Below are 19368 nucleotides of genomic sequence, written 5' to 3'. Positions count from 1 at the left end.
ATAAATTTGACGCTGCTGACAAACAAATGCCAAGTTTTTGTGATATAAAAAAATCAAAAGGTATTTTTGGTACAAACACAACACTGCTCATCACCAAAAGAACACTCCCTACAGTGAAGAGGGTGTCCACACTTGTGCAACCACATGATCTCAGTTGGTTATTTTTTGCTTCCCGTCTCGAAAAAGTGTTTCTTTTTTCTTAAACTCAATTGAGTTGTACAGGTTAGCGATCACATTAATGGTGGAAAAAAGTTTTGAAAGGATTTTTTTTTTTTTAATCACAAAACCTTGGAATTTGAATAGGGCTGTGTATACTTTTTATATCCACAGTATAAATAACTAGAGCATAACTGAATATGGTTATTTTACATGAGTGTTCTTATAGAGAAGACACCAGACCAAGTTATGTTAAAAAACACATCCATAGTAAAGTCAAATTCAAGCAGGCGTCGGTATAATATAAAAATAAACTGGTCATTGTTTTATGCAACCTGTTTGTTTTGTGAAGTGTATAGGACACATAATGCCCATTACTGCAACAGTGTCATGTTATTCCAATCATTAGGACCATAATGTGAACCTACAACAGCGATATTAAATATATTCTCTAACGCAACTGATACTAGACAATGTTCAACACTATTCCGATGTTCATGGCACCCCAGCAGCTCTATCGTAGGCCTTTTCCTCACTTGTAGCACAGAAAAAGTTGGGAAACAATGTCATTAGAAAGCAGTGTGCAACAGGGGAAATTCCTTCTGAGTTGGCGGTACAATTACAAGCTAACTTAGCAGGAGTCCAAGTCCCCCGCAAGGCAACTCTGATCCACTCCAATCCTCACTGTGAGCTAATAGTAGCACTCAGCATGAGGACTAAGACGGATTAGCAAGAGGATCCACTATTCTCAGCAGTCAATGCAGGTTGTTTGCAGAAATAGCAAGGTTGTGACTCAGTCCTTGTTTCTGGTCTCTGCTTTGAATTCGTCACTCCAACAATTGCTGCAAAATTCATAGCTCCCAGTCATTATGGATAAAGTCTTACCGGTGCAGGTGAAACACTCGACATGAAAGTGGGTGTCTTGAACTCGAACCACTTCTCCTTTGCACACTTCCCGACACCGTTGACACCGAATTGCCCCACCATTTGGCTCATCTCCCATTGAGCCTTGGTGATATGCTGTGGTGGACAGAAAGAGGGCACAATGTCTAAACATTACAGCTGAAGTGAAATTTCTATTATTGTTTTTTTTTTTTTTTTTTTTTTTACCAGACCAAAGATATATTTTTGAAAGTAATGATCTTCTTCAAATAAATAGATATGAAGATATCGTGCAACCTCTTGATACAAGTTTGAATTCAACTGCAATTTAAAAAAAAAATTATGCCTCTAATGTCTCTCAACTTTACATGACATTATGAATATCTGCTGTTTTTAATTGTGGCTCTTTTGCCAGAAATGTTTCCAAAATAAGGAACTGCCTCTACGAGCGGTGTTAAGAGAAGAAGAAAAATGAACCAGCTGTGATCGATTCAATGCTCTGGGAATATTCACTGGAAAGAAAATTGAATATTGGCAGTTAAGTGAAATAAACAGACATATTCAAACCAGTACCCATTGTTGAAGTTTTTAAAATGTTACTTCTGAACTTATTTATAGTTTTATGATCGCAACAGCTTGTCTCTGTAGAATTAATAACAGAATTATACCTATTTTGATAATTTCCTATGTGGAAAATTTTGACTCAAAATCTGATCAAACACAAAGTTATCCTGTAAGCGGCATTTCTTCAAAATAATTTTGATGGTACAATGACTTGTTATAAGGAAAATAGTTTCTTTGTCAAAGCCACAAACAAAAAGGCTTTTGTGCAAATGTCAAATACTCCCCCCCCCCCACCTCCACCCCACACACACACACTCTCATATGACTATCAATTCACAAACACCACAATGCTCCGAGTAATGAGTTCTGACACCTACTGGATGTAGCACTCTCCTAAATTTTACATCCATCCATCAATTTTCTACACCGCTTATCCTCACCGTGCCGCCCTCCTAAATTTTTCAAAACAAAAATTGCTGCATCATGCTAAGGGTGGATATGTCCTGACTGTGGAATGGTTTAGCAATGCTCAGAATAATCTTTTGCTCATTTGGTTTGTGATACTCCCCAGTGATTTGTTCCTGAAAAACAAGTGTGCCCATGTGTACTAGCTTGTAGGTGATGACATTGTACAGTCTTTCGAATTGCTCGATGTTATTACAAATCAACACGTGGCTGTAAACACTGAGAACACTACTTTGGTAGCTAAAACCTGAATGAAAGCTTGCTAACAAAACCACACACGATCCCAAGGGTCTTAAACTAATAATGCCTTTTAAAAGGCTCATATTGTATTCACAAGACACACAGAAAGTCAAAGCAAGCATGTGAACCAACAGCTGCAGTCATGCTTGCTCATTTAGCTCTTCATCTTCCTCAAGGCGCATCCGAGTGGTCCTAAAGTGGTGAAGAGGTATAATGGCAAGACAACCAGCTGGCCTTGCTCGCTACCTAGCTGACTGAAGGACTTTGCTACTTCAGTGGTGGCATCACATGGGCTAACGTGCTCCAGCTACCGATTCCATTTCACTAGAGGATTCTCTAAGGACTCACAGTACTTAAAATGTCTAAGAGCCTTGCACGCCTCATATCCCGAGCTGGGTGATGCTATGTGCATGTACTGTATGTGACTTGTCTCGGTACACTCTAATGGACTGGAGACAGGATGTGTGCATGACTGTAGATATTCACCTTCCTGTTCAAACCCAAAGAGTAGGCATTGGAAATATGTAAACTTCCCACTCTATGTCTCCCACACTCCGGTCGCTGCTAATTCATTGTTCACAATGCTGGTGTCACCAATGGAACCCACTACTCCATCTGATAAGTATTTAGCCACTGGGCTAAATAATGATGCTTTCTTGTAAAGATGCATGTTTAAGAAAGGGAGACAGAGAGACAGTGAAAGAGACAGAGAGGAAGAGAGCGAGAGACTGTGCTACTTTTTCATCATAATCCAGAAGGAACAACAGTTATCCATCAGGTGTGAAAGAGTGATAATGGGAACAAAGCTTGTGCCAAATCCTTCTGGATACACAAATATTTATTGACACTAGTGACCTTCTTGAAATGGTGCCAAAACAAACTGGCAAGTCTGTAATATCCTCTGCGCTCAACATCAAGAAAAAGTACCGTTATCAACCGAAAACATAATGTGATCATTGCGTGGCTGGTCCAGTTGGAATTATTTATCCTAATGTTCCTGATTTAACTGAGTTACCTATCCATCCATCCATCCATCCATTTTCAACACCGCTTATCCTGGTTAGGGTCACAGGACGCTTGAGCCTATCCCAGCTGACTTCGGGCGAAAAGCGGACTACACCCTGAACTGGTCGCCAGTCAGTCGCAGGGCACATATAGACACGGACAACCATTCGCACTCACATTCACACCATCACTGAGTGGGAACTGAACCCACGCTGCCTGCACCAAAGTCAGGCGAGTGTACCACTACACCATCAGTGACTCTGAGTTAACTAAATTAAATAAATGCTTGTTGGTCCTGTATAGAGTGAATGACGAAGTGCTGTACTTAAACAGAGTATCTACATACACAATCAGCTCAGTAATTTAAGAATTTCCACATTCTATCCAATTACGTAAGTGGATTCATTCCCATTCAACCCATTCACGCCTTCTATCGTTTCCCAAGCAAAGGTGGTGAGTCATACTTCTAACGATAGCCGCCAAACAACAGGTGTAATCCCAGACTAAATCGTTGGCAAGTGCCTGAGGAGAATCCCGCCTCAAACTGACAGGTGATAAGGACAGGGCCAGGGTCAGTGAGGCAGACAGCATCCCCAGAGACCAAGAGGCTGCTACTACTTCTGCCTCTGACCCGACAGCCACGGCGAAGAGCAGGCTTGGAGCACAGCCGCAAGGGATGCTGGGATATTGGTCGTGATGAGGAATGAAGAGATAACAATCATTAAAGGAAAGCAATGCGACGACTTGCAATTGTGTAGTGGAAGTGCAAATACAATTAGTACATGCATATAAACTGCTTATATCTTATTCTTTTAAACCAAGGTATAACCTTGTTTATAGAGATATTTTATTATCATAGAATGTGCTGGTTCAATCAAGACATTTTGCTGCCATACTTCCAAGTGTGCAATTAAAACGTGAGTCCAGAGAAGAACTGCCTTGAAGATTCTACTAAACCCTTGAAAAAAATTAAATATAGATGCGGTGTTCCTTTCCAGCTAAAACAGCTTCAACTCTTCTGGGATATTTTTCTAAAATATATTTTTAGTCATCATAGAAAATATAATTTCAGCAATCATAAACTGATATTGGACAAGAAGACCAGTAACTTTATTTCATTCAATCTCACCAACATGCTGTCACTCTAGAGTGGGTGAGAAATCATGTTTGTGTTTAGAGCAATTTTATAGGTTGAAATACTTGGCTCTATACATATTTATGTGCCAGTAGCATTACAGTTGCATGAAAAAGTATGTGAATTATTTGGAATTCCATGGATTTCTGAATAAATTGATCATAAAATGTGATCTGATCTTCATCTAAGGCACAACAATAAAGAGACAAACACAGTCCGTTTTAACCAATACTAATAAGGTTTTCTTGGATCACAGTGCAGAGTGAAGTGTACCCTTGGGCAAATGACTTCTCAAGAGCTAATCGAAGTTGAGGGTCAGGAAATCGAAAGGCCGTTCAATGTGACGAGATTGGATGTGTTGGTTGGTTTTGATGCCCTGCCCTAAAGATCACAGACCATTTTATTTCTCACATGTACAATTAATAATTGTTAACTTGTACGAAGCTGCTAACACCTCTGTTAAAAAATCTATGAAAAGTAAAGTAATGAAACGAGAAAATTGCTGAACTTAAAAAGTTTTGTAAAGACGAATGGTCCCAAATCCCTCCTGAGCATTGTGCAGGTCTGATTTTCAACTAAAGGAAATGTTTGCTTGAGGTTAATGCTGCCAAAGAAGAGTCAACTACTTCAACTAGTCAAGGTTTACATATTTTTTCCACCCTCCACTGCGGCATTTATATATTGTGTTCGGTAAAAACAATGAACACGTTTGTTTGTACAGTATTACTAAATGCAGACTGCCTTTGTTAATTGATTTGACTTTGATAAAATTCAGACTACATTTTATGACCAGTTTATGCAAAAATCCAGTCATTCCATAGGGTTCACAATCAAATATTCTTTCTTGCAACTGTATACGTGAGGTCAGGGGTTTACGCTCACACTTTCTCCCACTGCAAACGTCATAATCTAAAACACTGGACAGTATTGTATTCTGAGAATCTGAAATTTTACTACATGTGCAATAAACAGAAGGTGATCATTGTGGTGTATATATTAAATGATATGGCTTGATTACAGAAGAATAGAAAAGCTAGGAGGCTGTTGTTGTGTAGTTAAAACTTTATGAAATGTCACAAAACCAGTTTGGGATTTTAGACCACACCTCTTGTTGTTCCTTTAATCTGTTTAATGGTTTAAGCATCTTTACAGTTGCTTGTCGTCCCCCCCCCCCCCCCCGACCTTATGCAAAAGTACCTTTCGATTCAAAATAGACGCTTATATAATTTAGGAATTAAGCCGGTCACATGATCAAAAGGTTAACAAGCTTGCCTACTCAAAACCTGTGAATCCAGTCTAATTTACATTCACACATACTGCTCACTTGGGTTCATTTGTATTAGCAAGCCTTTGAGAATCAGTACTTAGTTGTAGTCATTGTAATAGTGACATTTTCACAATAAAGCCATGGACTACAGTGGGAAATTATCAGCTCTCTGCCCTCCAGCCTCACCCCACCCTTCAATTATCATCCTTGAACTCAACCTTGGAGAGGAGCATTTATCCAAGTGACGAATGTCCATACAGTGGCACCACGTACAGTACATTCTGCTACAGTGGGACAGGAGAGCAAAAGGTTACACCACCACTGACAGTGTGAATGATCACTCAATCTTACCAGAGGCCAAGGTCATGGAGAAAAGGGGACACATCATACAATTGTTTGTCTTACCTATAGAATAGTATTATAGTATCTACCTATAGAATAGTATTCTATTTAAGAGGGACCGAGCAATGTTACAGTTTACATTTCCACAACATATTAAAAGTCAAACACTGGCTACAACAAACAATGGGTATTTCTGAGAACCATGCACAAAAATACATAAACTAAACTTCCTGCACTAATAAAACACTTCTTAAGAGAAGGAATTCTACTGAGTAATGATACATTTACTATTGAAATGATACTACAACATTGGAATTGTGGTCATTTATCAAAAGACAGTGTTATTATAGCTAATTTAAATCAGTAAATAACCATGTTAAACAATAACTATGCTTTAACAATAAACTACATGCCGCTTGCTACTTGCATTCATCAATAATTGGGTGCACAATATATTTTTAGACTTTCATTTTTTACTTCGGCATCGGGCGCCGTTGCTCCAATCCACTGTGATTACCACAGTTATGTTTGACTCAAGTTCACCAATCAAACGACACAAGAAAGTCACAAGTCCACACACAAAGACTTCTCTTGGGCTTCACGGGCCAAACAAAGTGAGTCATGCGAGTGAATGCGCGCGACTGGTGTTTACATTTCAGACTACGAAAAACAACAGTTTTAACATGCAGCGTGGTTTTGTCACTGCCCAAACTTGGATATTTCAGCCCACTTCTAACTTGAGAAAATACCTTGCGGTAAGGTGCAGATGTTTTTGCTGTTATTTTGGCTATGCATATATTAGCCCTATTTTATGGTCACAAGTAACTGTAAAACATGCAACTTCTGGGGTTCATTCTCTCTCTCTCCCTCTCTCTCTCTCGGTCTCTCTCTCTTTCTCTCTCTCACACACACACACACGCACGCATGCACGCACACACACACATACACACACACACACACACATGCCATCCATCCATCCATCCATTATCTGAGCCGCTTCTCCTCACTAGGGTCGCGGGCGTGCTGGAGCCTATCCCAGCTGTCATCGGGCAGAAGGCGGGGTACACCCTGAACTGGTTGCCAGCCAATCGCAGGGCACATTGAAACAAACAACCATTCGCACTCCCAGTCATGCCTACGGGCAATTTAGAGTCTCCAATTAATGCATGTTTTTGGGATGTGGGAGGAAACCGGAGTGCCCGGAGAAAACCCACGCAGGCACGGGGAGAACATGCAAACTCCACACAGGCGGGGACGGGGATTGAACCCTGCACCTCAGAACTGTGAGGCTGACGCTCTAACCAGTCGGCCACCGTGCCGCCCACACACATGCACTTTGTCAAAATATCTGGTCAGCAAACAGCTTCTTCATTCAGTCATTTTAGTGGCTAAAGCAAATATTTTTTCTATAAGTCCCTAAGCATGTGTTGTTATTTTCTTGCCACTTAAAAATGTAAATGGCGGCAAATGTGTGTGGACTTTGAATGTGACCTGTTACTTCTGAACACAGCCACATGCCAGTTACAAGAGGGAGTGCATCCTTGTGCAACCAGATTTATTTTTTTTATTTTATTTAACCAGATAAAAGAGTAGGAAAAACAGAACATCTCTTGTAATGTTGACCTGGCCAAGAAGGCAGCAAGTTAAACGTCAGGTCCAAGTCAATCATATTCAAGTTTATTTCAGTTGTTTATTTTCGCCTCCCCTCTCAAAAAGATACAAAAATAAATCAGTTGAGTTGTACAAATTCTAGGTCAGAATAATGGTGAAAAAAGTTTTTAAATGATTTATGTTTGTCAAAATTATTTTACAACACAGAAAACTAGCATTTGAACAGGGGTGTGTTTACTTTTCATATCCACTGCAGTCTTGTTCCTGTTTTTGTAATCTGCTGGTGAGTGTCATACAGTATTGTGCTGTTTAACACGTAGAAACAATATAGTATAAGACCATTTTTTGGAGCTGAATTTGCCTTAATTTGTTATTTTACAAAGATTGTATTTTATAAAGACTTTATTTATTGTTTTAGATTAAGTGATATTGTTCAGCAATATCTGAATTTGCACTTTCATATTTTATTTTACGTTCATGCTCTGATTTTAAAAATAAATCAGAAGCTACTCACCAGTTACTCAGTACTTGAGTAGTTTTTTTTACTGGGTACTTTCTTACTCTTGCTCAAGTAATATATGGAGGACTACTTTTTGCTTGAGTCATATTATTCTAAAGAAACAGTACTCTTACTTGAGTACAATATTTGGCTACTCTACCCACCTCTGATTGTTAGTCTCTGCAGATTCCCTCAGGTCCCTGAACCCAATGAACAGCATATTGATCAACATGTGTTTTATCCCACCTGATGTAATTGTAACCTTTAAAACATTAGTTTTTTCTTGCTTGTGTGTGTGCACAAAATGAAAGTCCAAATATGTGACATCTACATCCCAGCCTGGTCTGCCATGCAGGTAGACTATATTAGACCGTACACAAAATAAATCTAGTGCTCATGAGAGTGCTCAGTATATTAAGACAGACAGTGCTGTATGTAATAATTCAGTGAGCGAGGATGGCCTCTGGACTATCACATCCAACGCAGTAGAAAATGCACACGCTTTGGCTGAACAGGCCGATTCATGTACAAGCCAGAAGAGTGCCGGAGGGAACAGTAGGACACATGTTAACTGACTGGAGATGAGGATCTGTCCTTCGCCGAGCTCAGATGTGTTCATGCCAACGGATTCATGTTCAGCAAGCACGTTCCACCACCATCTGCCTGCTGTGACAGCACTGACACACACCTCAAGCCTTCAGCCAGCAGTAAACCCCGGGTTGACATGTTATTGACGTCTATTTACGTGCGCTCATTCCTCAGCCTTCTACATCCTGACGACAAGCACTTCTTCCCATGTCACGAGCCCCCTTTACTCTGAGACGTCCATGGTGTTTAGATTGTGGAAAACACGGTGTTTGGGAAGACGACAGCGGTGCTGAACATACAATATCTGTTTGGATGATAATGCAAACATTTTTATTTCACAATCATCTTTAAACCACAGCTGCTAGCAGGAAGATGGATGCAAATAATTGATTAGAGATAGAGGTTGCGGTTTAAAAAAAAAACCAAAAAAAACCTTTTTGTGATATATGTTAAAGATGTCTTTGTGACCTGACAGTAGAATATTATTAAAATGAACTCTGACACCATCCAATGCCTATAATGTTATTTTTTTTTTTAATTATTATTTTACAAATGGGCACAGCGGAACATGAATAGTCAATCTGAGTGTGTAGTGACATGAGGCGTGAACGAATAGCCTGTCGATTATTTGCACACGACCACCGCCCACATGGAGGTTCAAGGGGACGTACACTTTTGTAGTTTCTTGGCCGGATTATTGAACACAGGTTAGCAACAAAAGTTAAAAAGAAGGAATTGGACAGCTTTCTACTGCAAAGCAAGGGTAAAAACATATAACAGTGGTGTGTGTTCTACAGCATACCTCACCGTTCTGACCGAGTCGTCGTTGATCACCTCTCTTATATTTTTAATTACAACCCCAATTCCAATGAAGTTGGGACGTTGTGTTAAACATAAATAAAAACAGAATACAATGATTTTCAAATATTGTTCAACCTATATTTAATTGAATACACTACAAAGACAAGATATTTAATGTTCAAACTGATAAACTTGATTGTTTTTAGCAAATAATCATTAACTGAGAATTTTATGTCTGCAACACGTTTATCAGTTTGAACATTAAATATCTTGGCTTTGTAGTGTATTCAATTAAATATAGGTTGAACATGATTTGCAAATCATTGTATTCTGTTTTTATTTATGTTTAGCACAACGTCCCAACTTCATTGGAATTGGGTTGTAATTGTACGCTCCAAAAAATACATCAATCTGGTAACATTTCGTGTAACGTTTCACGCATGCGGCCGACACCAAGGTACACTCTAAGGCGGCCAGGCAACGCACGCCGAGGTGTGTTCTGAGGTGGCCAGGAGAGCGCAACGCACCGGTCTTTTCCTGGATATTTTTTGTTGCCCAAGTTTGTTTCTTTGGGCAGAAAAACAAGAGGACAGGGTTAGGCCCTGGGGCAGGGGCTGAAATGAGGCTATGTTCAAATATTGCAAGCAGTCTCAAAATAGCATCATGACTGTTTAATTGTGTTATTATTGTGTTGATTGCGTGTAAGTGTACTATTTGATTGGACCCGCAGAGTTCTTGTTGATTCTTTAAGGGGACATATTAAGGAAAATTTACTTTTTAATGATTTGTATACAAATATTTGGGTCTCTGGAGTGCCTGACCGCCCAGTGTGAAAATTAAACAACCAGGTGAATCTTTTGTTATCTCCCTAGTTTTGAAAATGTGTCTGTAAAGGCTGATTTACAAAATCATCATCTCCAACTCCACCCATGACATTTGCAAAAAGATGCCTTAACTTTACTGTAGCTGGATGAGGAGAATCAGGTCAGGTCATATCAAATATCAACATTAGGAAAATAAATATTGTGATATCAAATTCAGGCCATATTGCCTAGCGCTACCACAATGTCGAACTTTGAGGTCATATTAGGAAAAAATGTCACGTTTGAGACTACAGAAAAATGGCACATGACCAGAGAGAGCCAATCACAAGTGTCGGTTTTAAGAAGGAGGAAATGATTTGGATAAAAAAAACAATTGAGCTTTTGCAGATATTTTTCAATTAAAATTGTAATTAGCGAAATTTACGAAAGCAACTGTAATCTAATTACACATTTTCTCCCAGTAGTTTAATTACAATTACAGAAATGTTGAAATAAAATTGTATAATCTAGTTACATGTAATTAGTTACTCCCCACCACTGCTGATGCAGTAATATTAGCTTTCTCTGATTTATCATAAAGGACCGGGGAGGCAGGACTGAAAGTGACTAACACTTGGCGGACTTAAACTTGTGCGACAGAGGAGATATTTTTAAGTTTTACCTGACACATCTAAGCAATGTTCCTCTTGAATTAACAAGGGATAACTTGTACAAATGCACAACAACATCCACTGAGCCGCCAGCCCTGCGGGGGGGAAAACCCTGATTCAGCTGAGAGCGGATCAGGGTCAGAGTCAGCTGATACAAGGTCAGCTTAGCATCACGGCAGCCTCGGGTTAGTCTAAGATAAGTACGACAGGGGGTTACGGGGATCTTCGTCATGCTCCGCATCACAATCACATAAAGTCCAAGAGACAAGCAGAAGGCTGGAAAACATGCGGTGCTTCCTCCTCCTCCAATGACCATGTTGGAGAAGTGACAGGTGGATGTTTGAGTAGAGGAAACAGCTGAAACTCTGTGGGGAGGTTAAAATTATGTGAAAGTGTTCCTTTAAAAATATGCAACTCAATAAGTATCCATTTTCACTACACGAGAATATGAGCGGAATTAATGAGTTAGACATAGTGGTGATGAGCCAAATTACTTGGGTGTGAATGGTGACTAGCATGAGGAAGAAAAATGAGGCAACTGGGAGAAGAATCCAAAACAAAAGCTTGACTGTGGATGAACTCTGAACTGTGACTGACCTTGTCATGTTTGCTCTAGTTTTATCATGGCTATACTGGGCAAAATATTAGGAACGCATTTCAATGAAATGCAGTTCAATTAGACAGGCTGGCAGCACAATACAACTTATTAAAATCAATGAAAATTTGTGAATTTTAACTAATTTAATACATGGTTATTGTATTTGATCACACACGAATGTCAGATCCCATGGGTTACTATTGATAAACTAGTTAGTCCTCCTGCTCTCACCTATAAGAATGGACTTACCATTAGAGCTCATGATGTCCAAGGGTTTCTTAACCAAAACAAGGTCGTTTTGTCGAAAAATACTCCCATACACTCTGAGTCGTGTATCCAAATGGAGTCATTAAGAATGAATTTCCGGTGAAGGTAAATGATGCTCCTCACTCACTCGCAACGCCGCTTCCAGTCCATCTCTGAGAAAACGGGAAAAAAGAAGGCTAACACAAATAGAAGAAAAGAGGAAAAAACGAGCTCATAGTCCTATTGTTCTTTTTTTAGGCGTAGAAAGCTCCAATAGTAAGGACACAAAGCAGCTCAGCCCAATCCACCTTGTTCACATTCTTTCTCTCTGCCGGTTCTCTCTTTTTGCGGTGTGCTCACCGTGCTGCTGAGAGCGCGCGCGCCTCTCACAAGCCCGTCACAGTCACGGCTACCCATTTCCGGTATGTCGTTTCAAAATAAAATATGCACCTTTCTAGTTTGCCTTCAAAATAATGAGGAACTTGCAAGTATCACCAAAATATACATAAAATATTGTTGGTTACTTCTTTGTTTAATAATAATCAAAATCCCTTAATTGTTGTTGGTTTTTTATTTTTCGTGTATTTGATGTGGCCGTCACAAAAACATTGGACAAACCACGGAATACATTGCAGTCATTGCATTTATGTTTTTTTGCACGAGGGTTAATTTTGACACGAGCAAAGAATATCATTAGAAAAAATTTGTCTACATCAAATAATTAGCGACCTATCCTTTAAAAATGTATTTAAATAACCTGGCCATCTATCCATGTTCTATACCAGTGGTTCTCAAAGTGTGGTACGTGTTCCACTAGTGTTACGCAAGCTCCCTCTAGTGGTACACAATGGTAAATTAAATGTTCAAACTGTTCATTATTACAGTGGCTTCAACTTTTTTTTTTTTTAATCCAGTGCAGTACATTAAATACAATTCAGTTGTAGCCTATTTAACTTTTAAGCACGTTACATTTGCATTTAATCTTTTAGACTTTAACATTTATTCAGATATCATTTTTATTTAGCTCAACAACTAACTGCCCATAACATTACAATGTACCACGCAAACTTTACACAGTAATGCAAATTGTGCGACAGGAAACAATAAGCGCCTAAGAGCCTTATCTCCCCGGTGAACACACATGCAGACGGGACACACACCAGTGGGTGGACACAGGCTACAACCTGAGAGACCACAGGCCTGTGAGCATCAGGGCTCACACACCCCACTTCCACAACAACATTTTCCCAACCACCGTCAGGCAAGACAAGACCTCAAAGAGGGAAAACATTGTGCACTCACTCAGACATTGAACAATTAAAACTGTTGTTTCGTGATTCCCCCATGAACCTTCAAAGACCAACAGGTGCATGTGTCCGCAGTTAACAAAAGCAAATGTAGTGGCAACACAGAGAGTTCTCAGGAGTAGTTCAAGCTCCCTATTGAAGACTGTTACCACTGTTGCATAAAAAATACATTCATTTATGGCATGTGCAGTTTCAGTTTCAACATTCCATCCATCACCACCATTTTCTTTGATTAAACACACACTGGTTAAAGTGGGCTCTTCATGCTACTGCTGGCCTAAATACGATCAGAAGCACTGAATTACTACAACCCAAATTCTAATATGAAATTGCATTAATTTCTTCTAAACAATACATTCTCTTCATTGCATAATTTCTCCTGGGTGCGCTGCCTCCACTTTATGTATGTTAGATTTGTTTTATTTATTTATTTTTTTTGTCTCATCAGACCATACTTTTGTGTTACCGTGTCAGTCTAATCTTAGTAAGTAAGTATGCAAGCAATGGGACTGCTTCTTTGAAGAATCAATTTCGTCCTCACAAAGCCGGTGAGCAGGCCCTCGATGACGTCAACAGTTTTCTGTCGTCTATAGTTTGGTCAGAGCAAAACTTGCTCGAGCTCATTAGCTAGCTAGCTAGTTAGCTCACTGGGTAGCGAATGTAATAAACAGTTACCTTTCTGTCAAGTATCTCTGTTGTGTGGACCTACACACAGCACATGCAGCAAGACTGTGGTGTATTGGATGGCACCAATGTCGGCCCACTAGCGGTTACTAGCTGCAGACTGCTCGTGGGCTCAGTGTAGCGACAGCGGAACCATCCAATTCGCTATCCCCTCGCTCCATGTGCCACATGTGGCTCCACACAACAAAGACACTGTAGCCCAAATAACACAAATCACATAACCCTTCAGGGAAGATGCATTTTATCAGGTTGTAGTCATAGCTTGATGGCTAACTGCATGCTGCAATGGTAGAAATGGGCCAGGTTATAATTACTAAGTAACGCACAATTATGCCGATTAGCCACAGATGGAATAAAGGCGCTCAGTATTTAGGCCAAGGCCAACTCATGCCGGAAAGTTGGTTGTAACCTTGCCCAAAAAATCCAGACAAATGAAAAGGTGAAATAAGTTCAACGCTATATCTTAACAATTCACAACTAAAGTGTTCTCAGTTTTTGCACGTTTTCAGCACTTACCTTCAAACATATTTAGTGTATTTAGAAACAAATCACAGACATTACTTTATAGGATCTTTAACACATCTAATAATCAGCATCTCTGGTGAGTGTTTTTTCTTGAGAATTTTATTTCAATTTTGTCATGTTATTACATATTTCTAAATACTAATAAATAATAAATAATAATGATAATAATAATAAATAGATACTAAATGCATGGCCTGCCACTGATTAAATCCAGGCTATACCATTACTTCCACCATCCATGTGAATATTAATTAGTTTGGAATTCATAGATTTCATGGTCATCATTTTAAAATCATATAACTTTGAAAAGGAGATTAAATTCCTATATCACTGTAAAACAAGATTCGGAAATTACATGTCAGCATCGAATTTGAATATGCCATAGTATATTCTATCACTAAATGCTCTAATGCAGTACTGTATTCAAATTACAGTAAATATTTCGATATGAAAAACAGTAAGCTTTTATTATAAAACAGTCGATGAAAAAACATTAAGTACAGGGCATGCCTTTATTTTTTTTATTTATTATTTTTTTTAATGCTGTGAATAATGAGGTTAATATTTATAGCTTGGATGAAATTAAAGCCTCGCTGCAAAATGTGGTCAAAAAATGAACTACAGAAACCCCTTAACGTCTTTTGAGTTAGAGCAGACTGGTTTTTGCCAAAACTGCTATTACACCGCCCTCTCCTGGAAAATCCCCGTAAGCAAAGTAGTTGTTTGGATTACAACAGTTAATGCAAGAGGCAAGGTTAATTGTGAGGCATGCTATACAATTTATAATTGTTTCTGTAATTACCTTCACTGGTCTGTTTACTTCCTTTTGTCTGTATGGAAAATTCATACTCCTCAAATCTTAAATAAATGTTCAGCACTGTGTATTAGTCGTTACCAAGTCTGCCTCACAGTTTTGAGGTTCGAGGTTTGAATCTCGGCTATCATGTGTGGAATTTGCATGTGTGTGTGTGTGTGTTGTCCAGAGGAAGCCCAGCTTGTAAGAGCAAAGGAAGCTGGACAATGGGTCAACGGGATGTAAGTGGCGCCTCACTCTCCTCCATCGTCATTCACGCTCACTGTTATTCTCTGTGGCCTATTTTTCTTTGATCCACTCCTGCGTGCCCATTGGTTTTAAACTATGCAACTGTTCCTCTCAAAAATGAGCACAGATATGATTAAATTGTCCTGGTTCTATAAATAGACAAAATAGACATACTCGGCAGGCTCACTTTCACCTTTATTGCTGTGTTGTGCTCTCTTTGGAAAATGAAATAAAAAATACACGATATTAATGAAACAATTTCTACTTATATAACACGGTGGACGACTGGTTAGCACATCCGCCTCACATTTCTGAGGACATGGGTTAAAATATGTTATCCCCGTGGTACTCCAGGTTCCCCCCACATTCCAAAAACATGCACGGTAGGTTAATTGAAGACTCTAAATTGTCCGTAGGTATGAACGTGAGTGCTAATGGTTGTTTGTTTAAATGTGGCTTATGATTGGCTGGTGACCAGTTCAGGGTGTACCCCGCCTCCTGCCCGCAGTTAGCTGGGATAGGCTCCAGCATACCCGCAACCCTAGTGAGGAAAAGCGGTGTAGAAACTGTACATGACTATACTGTTTTAAAAACACAGCTCAATGTATGTCCTCTACCAATGAAGAACACGTACGGTATTAGGAGGGCTGAAGTAATGGCGTTGGTGAAATACGTTCAAAGAGATCATTTGTGGTTTCAATTAAAAATGGTAAACCACGTTAAAATGGTCTGGATTTATTTGTGTATTGTAGCCTAAATGCCGTGACGGTAATGAGTATTTATTTCCATTGGTTTATTCATATATGTTTCATATAAAGAGGACATATTATTGAACGTTGACTTTTTAAATTATTTATATAAAAACAGTTGATTGTGTTGCTGACCACCAATCAAGTGCAAATAAAGAACCAAATTCTCCTTTTGTTATATGCCTGTTTCTGAAAATGTGTCTGTTCACTTCTGCCCCACAGTAAGGTAACATTGGGCCTAATTTACACAACGATCGCCCCACCACTGAGTTTCTCTGCCTCAATGTGTAAACATGCTTTTATTATCTATATGTCTATACATCTGGGCTTCGCCCCCACAAGTAGAAACCGCTTGCTTCCCTGTGTAATTCCCTATAGCGCCACACCGCTCACTTGCATGAGACAGGACTGAGCTCTCAAATTACCTAATTTCAACAAGACAAGTAATAGGGTGGATACACTGTATTATATTTCTTGATCCTTCGGGTATTTTGACAAAAGCATGTTATAGACATGTTGTTAGGACACTTGGGAACTGTAGTAAAGTGTTATAAAATGCATTATACATCTCCTCTAAATTTATTTTACAGTGGAGGCACACCATTCTTTAACCTCTATAACTTTGTTCATGCAAAATATACAACGAACTTAGATCATATTTGTGCGGCTGCCACACATTTTGTCGGATCTCTTTCACAACCCTTCATACATCATCATTATGTAATGGCCAATAAATGGGGAAATAGTTGTACATCAACTTTGTATTATCATTTTCAAGATCTTTTCCTTGTTTCCATTCTTCATGTCACGTTACGTTGTTGGGCCACACCTATTGTCAAATAAACCATTTAAAATCACATAGGATTTGTTTGTGGATTCACTGAGATATGAATTAAATTATTTAGAGAATCAAACTAAGCTTGCTAGTCAACTATCTTTATCTGCAAGTGTGTAAATTTACGCTACATTGCTGACTATATTGGCGGCACGGTGGCGACTGGTTAGAGCGTCAGCCTCTCAGTTCTGAGGACCCGGGTTCAATCCCCGGCCCCGCCTGTGTGGAGTTTGCATGTTCTCCCCGTGCCTGCGTGGGTTTTCTCCGGGCACTCCGGTTTCCTCCCACATCCCAAAAACATGCATGAATTGAATACTCTAAATTGCCCGTAGGCATGACTGTGAGTGCGAATGGTTGTTTGTTCCTATGTGCCCTGCCCGATGACAGCTGGGATAGGCTCCAGCATACCCGTGACCCTAGTGAGGAGAAGCGGCTCAGAAAATGGATGGATGGATGGATGCTGACTATATCAATTACATTTAATTTGTTTAATGCTCATTAATGTAAGTAAGGAATGTATCAGATGTCTGCGTTTGTCTGTGCCCTCTGGTCCCAAGTGCTGAGTACGCACTGTGTCAATTTTGTGCTCTGCATATATCCTACAGACTGACAGGAGAAAAACAGGAAGCCGGCATTCCCGTGCAATGAGGGCAGCAGGGCAGGCCAGGTTAATACAGCAAGACAGTGTAGGGAAACATTCCCTGTTATATTATTAGTGGGAAATGTCCTTTTTAAAAATCAAACCTCTGCAGAAAGAATGCGCTATATGACCACAAGCGTTGCAATGAAGATAAGCGGTTTGGAAAATGAATGAATGAATGCTATTATTATCCTATATTATGAAGTATTTTTTTGTTGTTCTATGCTTCCAAGTTTCCAACTTTGTGGGAACAGTTTCACAGAGCATTTGTTGGGCTATTGTTGTTTGATTATTGGGTAATGTTTATCTGAATGAATGGAATATTCCCACTGGCACATTTTCCAGAAAAGTGGAAGTTACAGAGAAGAGACCAAATACATATTGTCTTCCATTCTCAACGTATGTTGGTGTAATAGACAGCCATTACTTTCGTCCATATCGTTTCTGAATGTGATTTTGGACCAGTGTTTTTTCCCCACACTTTCACTGCCTAATAATCCATCCAGTGTGTTTCCAGGCAGTGTTTTTCATTTGTCAATCCCTGCCCTTATTGGTATTGCAGATCAGCAGTCTGCTGAATTCTTTACAATCATCGCCTTTTGTCCTCCACACACAGACACTTTTGCAAACAGAGCAAAATAAATGGTCTGTGTCCTGCAGTGGTGCATAGCCAATTGCATGATCACATGCGCAGTGCAGGGCTGATCTGTTCAGGGTGACTTTATCATGGTGACTAGAGGCTTGGAAAATAAAACCAGTTCCAGAGTTTATATTTTACTATGCAGGCAAACACACTGCATTATCTCTCTTCACATAAACATGGGTTGATTAAAAAAGAAGTCACACTTTGTAATGTGTAGTATATTTGGGGTAAAGTCATGAGGTTAAATATAGATACGTAGTCAGGCGGCGTAATCATGAGCATGGTGAAATAGCGGTTATCTCTGCTTCACGGTTCTTTAGTTGTGGGTTTGAATCTCGGTCTTCCTGTATGGAGTTTGCATGTCCTGCCCCCGCTTGGGTGGCTTTTTGCCAGGTACTCTGGCTTCCTCCCACATCCCCCAAAACATGCACATTAGGTCAATTAAAGACTAAATTGTCCATGGGTTGTTTGGCTATATGTGCCCTGCCATTAGACCAGCCCAGGGTCTACCCCACCTCTCAAAGTCAGGTGGGATAGACTCCAGACTCCAGCTCACCCACAACCCAAATGAGGACAAGCACTATAGAAGAAGAATCACTTTTATTGTCATGAACATGCATGCATGCTCACGAAATTTGAAATTAGAAAAATGGATGGATTGATTGTCAGGCAATCAGGAAGTCAGACATGATTGCAGGCACTCTGTGTGTGAACTGAATGGCAGGGTCAGGTTAAGGCCCTTTGGAATGTAGACCAGGGATCCCTCACTTTCAACAAACCGGATTGGATGTGTTTTCAATCTGTGTCACCCTCTTCGCCTCAAACTGGTGTAACTGGTGTTTTAGAATGAGGAAATAAGCGGCGTGCTTTGTTCTCGCAGGGAGCCATGAATGGTTTTTAAAAGATAAAACAAATAATTATAATAACCGCAGTCAAATGAACAATCCCATTGTAATAGTGGGTTTAAAGTAAATACGTAGTGCTGAAGGGAAGTGAGAGAGACATAAGGGGAGGAGTTAACGTCAGTGACATGCCATGTGGGACAGCCTCTGTGGCGTTGAAAGGCAAAT

The 19368-nt window shown here is 39.7% G+C and overlaps 1 protein-coding gene across 11 annotated transcripts in view; it reads right to left on the bottom strand.

Moving 5' to 3' along the window:
• Nucleotides 1-12280, bottom strand: part of ablim3 (actin binding LIM protein family, member 3) — a 53632-nt gene extending 41352 nt beyond the window's left edge. For 3 of the 11 annotated variants that reach the window (XM_061787668.1, XM_061787669.1, XM_061787671.1), the window contains exons 1-2: nt 11877-12279; nt 1042-1176 (exon numbers count right to left, since the gene is read on the bottom strand). In XM_061787668.1, the coding sequence (XP_061643652.1) occupies nt 1042-1176; nt 11877-11889 (148 nt within the window). In that variant the 5' untranslated portion in view covers nt 11890-12279. Of the gene's footprint in view, nt 1-1041; nt 1177-8911; nt 9059-11876 lie in introns of all 11 variants that reach the window. The other 8 variants (XM_061787670.1, XM_061787672.1, XM_061787673.1 and 5 more) reach the window with 4 other exon arrangements.
• Nucleotides 12281-19368: the final 7088 nt, after the last annotated feature.

This window comes from Phyllopteryx taeniolatus, chromosome 10 (genome assembly GCF_024500385.1).
Source record: "Phyllopteryx taeniolatus isolate TA_2022b chromosome 10, UOR_Ptae_1.2, whole genome shotgun sequence".
Classification (NCBI taxonomy): Eukaryota; Metazoa; Chordata; class Actinopteri; order Syngnathiformes; family Syngnathidae; genus Phyllopteryx; species Phyllopteryx taeniolatus.
The sequence above is the reverse complement of the archived record's forward strand: the minus strand, read 5'-3'. Positions and strand labels throughout refer to the sequence as shown.